The sequence below is a fragment of the Psammomys obesus genome, unplaced genomic scaffold (assembly GCF_907164565.1).
Source record: "Psammomys obesus unplaced genomic scaffold, mPsaObe1.curated_primary_1811, whole genome shotgun sequence".
NCBI classification, from domain to species: Eukaryota; Metazoa; Chordata; class Mammalia; order Rodentia; family Muridae; genus Psammomys; species Psammomys obesus.
Window position 1 is genome coordinate 1 of NW_026596510.1, and position 7,743 is coordinate 7,743.

Genomic DNA, 7,743 nt, shown 5'->3' on the forward strand with positions numbered 1-7,743 from the left:
TTGGCGGGAACCGCTCCCGCCAAAGCAATGCTGGCAAGAAGAACCAGGAAGCAGGAGACCGGCGCCACCTTGTAGTGGCGGGAGCGGCTCCCGACATCTCCCCCTTTTTTATTAATTAAAGGCCATTTCAACCAGAAAAATTAACACACCATGAGGTCACCGATCAGCCTGCTGAGCCAACAGCATCAGCGATCAAGGAGTTTACACAGTGTAGGAGACCCTCTGCACCCTTAGCCCCGTGCAATGGGAACCCGAGCCCTGGGGAGTGCAGAGGTCTGTCCAGAACAGCATCCCGGTGCAATGGGAACCTGTGCCCTTCAGGGGTGCCATAAGTTCTAGACAGAGTCTCAACGGTTGAGCAAGTTAAGCCAAACTTGGGGGGATGCCCCCTGTTCCACAGCCAGCATAGCCTGCACCATGGCCACATTTTTAAGATGTTGTTGTCTCTTGAATCTGCAGAGCAACCAAAAACAGAGGAGCAGTCCTGCAAACAGGGTTACTCCAAACATTCCCACTCCAACCCACTCCTTAAAATAGGAGAGGGCGGAGGACACCCAATTAAACAATCCTTGAGTAATGGAAACGTCCAGGCGAGTGGAATTAATTTGAACAATTGCTAGGCGTAATTTTCTTATTGTCTCATCAAATTCGGCGGACCAATTAGATTGCAGCAAACGAGACAATTCTATGGATAAATTTGCAGCCCTAGTAAACCCGTTATATGGAACAGAAGTTACACAAATTCCTGGTAATGTAGTTTCACATCCCAACTGAGCCAGCTGCCACACAATCTCTAGCTGTTCTTGAACCAAATCAATACGTTGATTAACTATCATTAATCCTCCTTTTAACTGATTGTTCATGGAAGCCTGTATATCTATCGCTTCACTAACTGATGCTGACAAATTATTGAGGGTATGAGCCGTGGCAACCTGGCCATTTAATGCTAAGGCTGATATAGTCAGGGAGGCTCCAACCGCCGCAGTGGCTATAATAGCCACTATTGCTGCGGTGATACCAAAATCACGCTTTTGACGAAATAGGGCCAAAGAACTACTAGTCCTCACTGGAATAGGCAGAAAACGGGGCATGCGGGCTACAGTAGCCAAGTCATACTCACTAGCATTCCAACACAGAGCATAAAAACATCCAGTATAATTACAAACTGTCCAAACAAATGGAGGCCAAACACAAACTGGGGTGGGCTCCACCGACTTTAGTCCTCCTAATTCCGTCGCGGATATGGATCCAGGTCTGACATTTGCAAGCAGAGTGGTAGTAGCTGTCGCTCCACCCAAAATGGTGACCATGGGTGAGAGATCTGTGCAACTGCCACCAACACCACACAGCAGCCAAATATTAAAGGGATTGGTGGGGTAATTCCAGGGACTCATTTCGGTGTAATTTCCATACCCTTCCAAGGGTGAAAAGGTAAAGAGTCCATTTTCGAGCAGATGCGCTCTGCGACTCTGACAGCCCGTCCATGGGAAAATAATTGAAGAGTCCGCATGCCGGCCAGTGCAGAAGGGGGCGTACTGAGGTTGGTGCTTTCGTTCATTGCTCCCATAAGATGAACCGTGCTGTGGCCACCATCCAAAAAGGACCGTAGCATTAGCTGAAGATGTACGATTCCTGATGGTCTCTTTTCCTAACTTGGCATAAGAAAAATTTCCTAGCTTTATACATGAGTCAGCATGAGTCTGGTTGGTTGTAAAACAAAGACTGCCGTTATTTGGCTGGGTGTTGTTGTCTGGTATAGGGGCTATGTCCTGAGACATTGGCAAATATGGTAGCCCAATGGAGTCATTGGTGGTAAAGAAACGGGGGAAGACTTGTGCATCATACATGACTGGCATTGGTCGTGGGAATGTTGATAGGATCCCCCAGCGGATCTCCTGGGTCTCCACCTTCAGGTCCATCTGCACTCCGCTCAAGATCAGGATCAGGGTTAAGATCAGGCTCATCTTGCTTGACCACTCTGGTCAGCCGCGCTGGAACCCAAATCGGATTTTCTTGGTCCTGTGGGAAAACACAAACAGCTCCCCTGGATCTTATTAAAATAGGATCCGGTCCTTTCCATTGATTATCAAGCACATCTTTCCATTTTACCAGCTCATTTGAGGAGGCATGGTCAGCATGTCTGTCTGCAGCAGACCGCCCACACGAATCCAATTTCAAAAAATTTAAAGTAAATAAAGCAAGGGATATGGTTGCTTTCTGTCCCATTGTAATGGGGCAGAGTCCCCCCTTCTGTTTTTGCACATAAGTCTTTAAAACACCATTTGCCCGTTCTACCATGCCTTGCCCTTGTGGATTATAAGGCAATCCTGTTACATGATGAACTTCCATTTTTTGGCAGAACTGTTGAAAAACCTTAGATACATAAGCAGGGCCATTATCAGTTTTTAGCTGACGTGGCTTGCCCCAGGCTGCCCAGGCCTCCAGACAGTGGGTAATGACATGAGCCGTTTTTTCTCCTGACAGGGGAGTGGCATGAATCACTCCTGAGCATGTATCAACAGATACATGTACATATTTAAGTCTGCCAAAGGCAGGAACATGAGTAACATCCATCTGCCAAATATGTAATGGCTTAAGACCTCTGGGGTTGACTCCAATGTTGGGTGATGGCCGAAACTCCGCGCAACTGGCGCATTTTAAAACTATCTCCCGAGCTTCTGCGCGAGAGACGCCAAATCTCAGCCTGAGCGTATCAGCTGGAACATGATACAATTCATGAAAGGAGGTGGCATTTTTTACAGGATTTAATGCAAGACAAATTGCTCTGGTAGCCTTGTCTGCTAAATCATTAGCTCTTGTCATAGGTCCAGGCAACAAAGTATGAGCTCTCATATGCTGTATGAAGAAAGGATTTGCTCTATTCCTAATAATATGTTGTATCTCATCAAATAATATTGCCACAGTACTTTTAGAAGAAATCAATCCCACTGTCTCTAGAATTTTTACTGCTCCCACCACATAGTGTGAGTCAGAAACAATATTTAAGGGCTGAGAGAAGTTCCTTAGAACTTCAGCCACTACTGCACATTCAACCAATTGTGGGGAGGAAAATGAAAACTGCTTTTGAAATGATTGTCCACCCACAACATAACTCCCTATGCCAGTTTTTGAGCCATCAGTAAACACATCAATAGCCCCTACAATAGGTTGGCTTTGTGTAACTCTTGGAAAAATAAATGCATTAGTTAAAGAGAAGTGCAACAATGGATGTTTAGGATAATGATTATCTATATTACCAGTAAAGGTGCAGCGAAGAATTGCCCACACATCCAAAGTGGCACATAACACCCCTACTTGATGAGCGGTGTATGGCACAAAAATAGATGCTGGCTCACAGCCAAAATGAGTCAGGGCTGATTGAACACCCTTTAAGGCTATTTCTCCAACTTGAGTTGGGTAATGACTTAACACCTTTCCTGGAGATGTCTGAGAATGAATCCAAAGCAAAGGTCCCTGCTGCCATAGGACTGCGGTGGGTTGCTGTGGTGATGGGATAATGCATAAATGGAATGGACTGAAGGGGTCCAGCCGAGTTAAAGAGGCTTCCTTAAGCCTATCTTCCACCTTAGTTAATACTTCAGCAGCCTCCGCTGTAAGCTGCCTACTAGAGGTAATGGCTGAATCTCCTTCAAGGATGGCAAACAAAGGCCTAAGTTCTGCAGTAGTTAAATTCAAGTAAGGCCTTAGCCAATTAATATCGCCCAAAAGTTTTTGAAAATCATTAAGCGTGTTGAGCACATCTCTCCTAATGGTAATCTTTTGAGGTCTAATGCATCTAGGATAAATAGTTGAGCCAAGGAAATTACCGATCTCTCCCTCTTGTACCTTTTCAGGTGCTATGTACAAACCCTTTTGTTTTAGGTTAGCGGACAACATCTCAAATGCCTGTTGCAGTAATGCTTGCTCAGCATGGCATAGCAAGATGTCATCCATATAATGACATACCTTAATAGCAGGGAACCGATTTCTAACTGGCTGAATAGCGTTGGCCACATAGAGTTGGCACATGGTTGGACTATTGGCCATTCCCTGAGGTAAGACCTTCCACTGATACCTCTTATCAGGTTGTTCATGATTTACACTAGGCAAGGTAAATGCAAACCTAACTCTATCCTGATCGTGTAAGGGAATAGAGAAGAAACAATCTTTAATATCTACCATTACCAAATTCCAGTTCGCAGGAAGGGTAGACAACAATGGTAGGCCTCTCTGAATTGGCCCCATAACCTGCATTTGTTTATTTATAGCTCTTAAATCATGCAACAATCTCCACTTTTTAGATTTTTTTTTTTAATGACAAAGATGGGAGTATTCCAAGGTGACTGTGAGCACTCAATATGGCCATGGCTGAGCTGCTCTTGAACTAGCTGCTCAGCTGCTGCAAGCTTTTCAGAGGTTAAAGGCCACTGAGGAACCCAAACTGGGTCCTCTGTAGTCCAGGGAATGGGAATCGCCTCCTCAGTGGCCCCTAGGAAAAACCCAGGCCTGTTCTATCTTTCTTTTCCGAGGTTGGGATAGGGCTAGTGCGTCCTTGCAGGCATTTACCCAGTCCTTTACCTGGAACACATCCCATGTTCTTCATTATTTGTTGACTTTGAGGAGAGTATTCATTAGTTAAGGTAAAATCCAATTGTTGTAACACATCCCTTCCCCATAAATTAATGGGAAGAGGTAGCACATAAGGAGCGAACATGCCCCTTTTTCCTTCCTCATTTTGCCAATGCAAAGTCTTCGCACTCTTTTGAGGAGCATTTTCATATCCCAACCCTTGTAGGGATTGAGATGATAGAATAAGAGGCCATCGCGACGGCCACCAAGTTTTAGAAATTATGCTGGTATCTGCTCCAGTGTCCAATAGACCTTGAAAAGTTTTCCCTTCTATTATCAAACTCATCATAGGGCGTTCTTGCATACCCAATGACAAGAACATATGCTGTCCTCCCGAGGAACCAAAGCCTTTTTCTCCTCGAGTAGTTTTATCACTTGGGAAGTTCTGATGTAAACTGGGTAAGATCAAAAGTTGGGCCACTCTGTCCCCAGGCGAGATGGCACTAATCCCTCTAGGGGAGGAACATAACATTTGAATTTGTCCTGTGAAATCTTGATCAATGACTCCTGGATGAACTTGCAATCCTTTTAAGGTGGCAGATGAGCGGCCAATTATCAGTCCCACTGAACCCTCTGGCAAGGGGCCTGCTAAATCTGAAGGTATAGGCTGACATCCCATTATAGGTGTCAATACTGCTCTGGTGGTGGCACGCAAGTCCAATCCTGCTGATCCGGAGGTTGCTCTCCGGATGGAGTCATCTTCACAAACCCTTTTGATCGGTAGGGTGTCTGCTGGATGGCCCCATACATTTGTCTTGGGCCCTGGGGTCGGGGGCCCCTGTTCCCGTTTTTTGGCTGCTCAGTAGAGCGCTCCGGAAGGGGCCTCCCCTGATTGTCCTTAACAGACCTGCATTCATTTGCCCAATGCTTTCTTTTTTTACACCTTGGGCACAACCCTGGCTGTTTGACAGGCTGAGCATTAGGGGTCGCAGTTGGCGCCCGACACTGCCTTTTCATATGACCCATCTTTCCACAATTAAAACACTTTGCATTTGCAGCCTTCTGAGCTGATAATACCGCAGCTGCGATGCCCTGATTAGACAGTGGACCTCCTATCTCTCTGCACGCTTTCATCCAAGCGTTTATTCCTTTTCCTTTCCAGGGAGTAATGGCATTCCTACACTCCTTGGTACATTGCTCAAAAATTAATTGCTCCACAAACGGTATTGCGCCCTCAGGGTCCTCAAATATTCTTCCTGCTGCTTCCATCATTCTAGCCACAAATTCTGAAAAAGGCTCTGCAGCTCCTTGTATAATCTTTGTCAAATTTCCGGTAACCTGTCCCTTATTTGGTAAACTCCTCCAGGCACGAACAGCTGCCTTGTTGATCTGTTGGTACACCTCAGCAGGATACATTGACTGATTAACAACCCATTGACCTTGACCTGTAAGCATATCATAATTCCATTGAGGGTGCTGATTAGTTGCATTCTGCCTAGCCTGAGCCATGCATAATTCCTGATAAATTGCTCTCCAATCAAGATATTGACCCATAGAGAGACATGCCTTCACGGTATTATTCCAGTCAGCAGGAGTCATAGCATCAGCAGCTAGCCTCTCTACCAATGCCAAGGTAAAAGAGGCACTGATACCATACGTCTGTACTGCCTCCACCAATGTCTTCAGTTGTTTCAAATCTAGAGGAGCATATTGCCTCTGATTTTGAGCATCTTCCCATACAGGAAATGCTGCTTGTATCTTTCTAACTTCCTTTTCAGGAATGCGTGACGGCCTTCCTCCTGATCCTGTGTGTTTTTCCACTTCCTCATAGGGAGGAGCTGTTGTACTGCACTTAAAAGCTACAGAGCCACGCCCAGGTGAATAAGGCGGGACGGGGCCATATCTCTCTTCCTCATATTTTGCAGCTTCCTCATCTAACTCTGCCTGCTCAGCAGGGTCAAGACCCGACTCCTCAGAGTCAGATGACTCCTGCTCATCCTCCCCTTCAGAAGAAGATGATAGAGTGCAATTTTTGAACTCAGTGAGGAGCAGATATAATTTAGGTTTTTCATCCTCATCTTTTTTTTCTTGCGGGGTTGGTAAGAGTTGCAATCTTTTTGCCTTATCTTCAAGCTCCTCTTCCTTCTTTGCAAGTTGTGCTGCCCCTTTTTCTAACTTAGCTAGCTTGGTTAACACATCCTTGTTCTCATGACTTTTCTTTTCTTTTTTCTTAGAAGGCTTCTTCCTTTTATTAGCCTCTTTACCCTTTTCAGCTTCTGATACACTATCCTGATGGTCTGACAAGACCCGCTGGCCTTCCTTGATCTTTTCCTTGCACCTCTCATCCTTAATGCACGATTTGAACAATTTATACAGTGGCCATACCCCTGGTCTTAGGGTCCCCTGTTCCTTTTCTCGTGTCAGATCCCCACTTAGCTTGCTCCATGATCCTTCCGTAAGGGACCCGGAGAGAACGAACCAGGGAGCCACTCGATCTACTTCTTTGAGAAAGTTCTGCAACACCCGATCTGGGACCTTAAGCTCCTTCTGTTTCAACAGCGCCCGCGCTGCTTCTAGAAGCGGCTTATTCCATTGCTCCTTTATCTACAGGGGAGGGTGTGGCAACTCAGTTATCTACTTGAGGATTACAGCCAAATTATGCAGTGTCGCAAAAAGGACGAATACAAACCGTATCCCGTTTCCCACAATTAAGACACAGACAACAGAAAAGAACGAAAACGAGACTAACAACGAGAAACGGAATCACCCAGACCACAGAAATCATACCTTGCTGAAAAGTCTCCGGAGTTTCTCAGGTCACTGGCTTGGATCCTCTTTCCGACGAGCAGTCGGGGTCCTCAAAGCTGTCCCTCTACCCGGGTTCGGCGGCTTCCCGGGTTTCGGCACCACTTGTCGCGCGCAGCCTTCGCCGATAAGGATGACGCGGCAACCGAGGAGTGTCCAGCAACAACTTTATTGTTACAGCTCTTTTAGCAGATGGTGAAGGAAGGACCCAGACCCCGGGTTGTGCTCTGCTTAAATAGCCAGTCAAGGCGACGTGTTCGTCTGTGATTGGTGCTCCACACAAAACCTGATTAGCATATGATCCCTAATTGGAGGACCACATAAGCCTACATTAGCATAAGGTGGCACATGCGCAGATCGCAAAGCCTT

At 46.0% G+C, this 7,743-nt stretch overlaps 1 protein-coding gene across 1 annotated transcript; it reads right to left on the reverse strand.

Annotated features, from left to right (window-relative positions):
- Positions 1-35: 35 nt before the first annotated feature.
- On the reverse strand, positions 36-7,735 carry LOC129670223 (uncharacterized). The gene is made up of 2 exons (XM_055598709.1): positions 7,357-7,735; positions 36-2,019 (listed from the first exon to the last, which is right to left on the reverse strand). Exon 2 carries the CDS (start codon positions 1,962-1,964, stop codon positions 348-350), a length of 1,617 nt encoding a protein of 538 aa, XP_055454684.1. The 5' UTR covers positions 1,965-2,019; positions 7,357-7,735; the 3' UTR covers positions 36-347.
- Between the last annotated feature and the right edge of the window lie 8 nt (positions 7,736-7,743).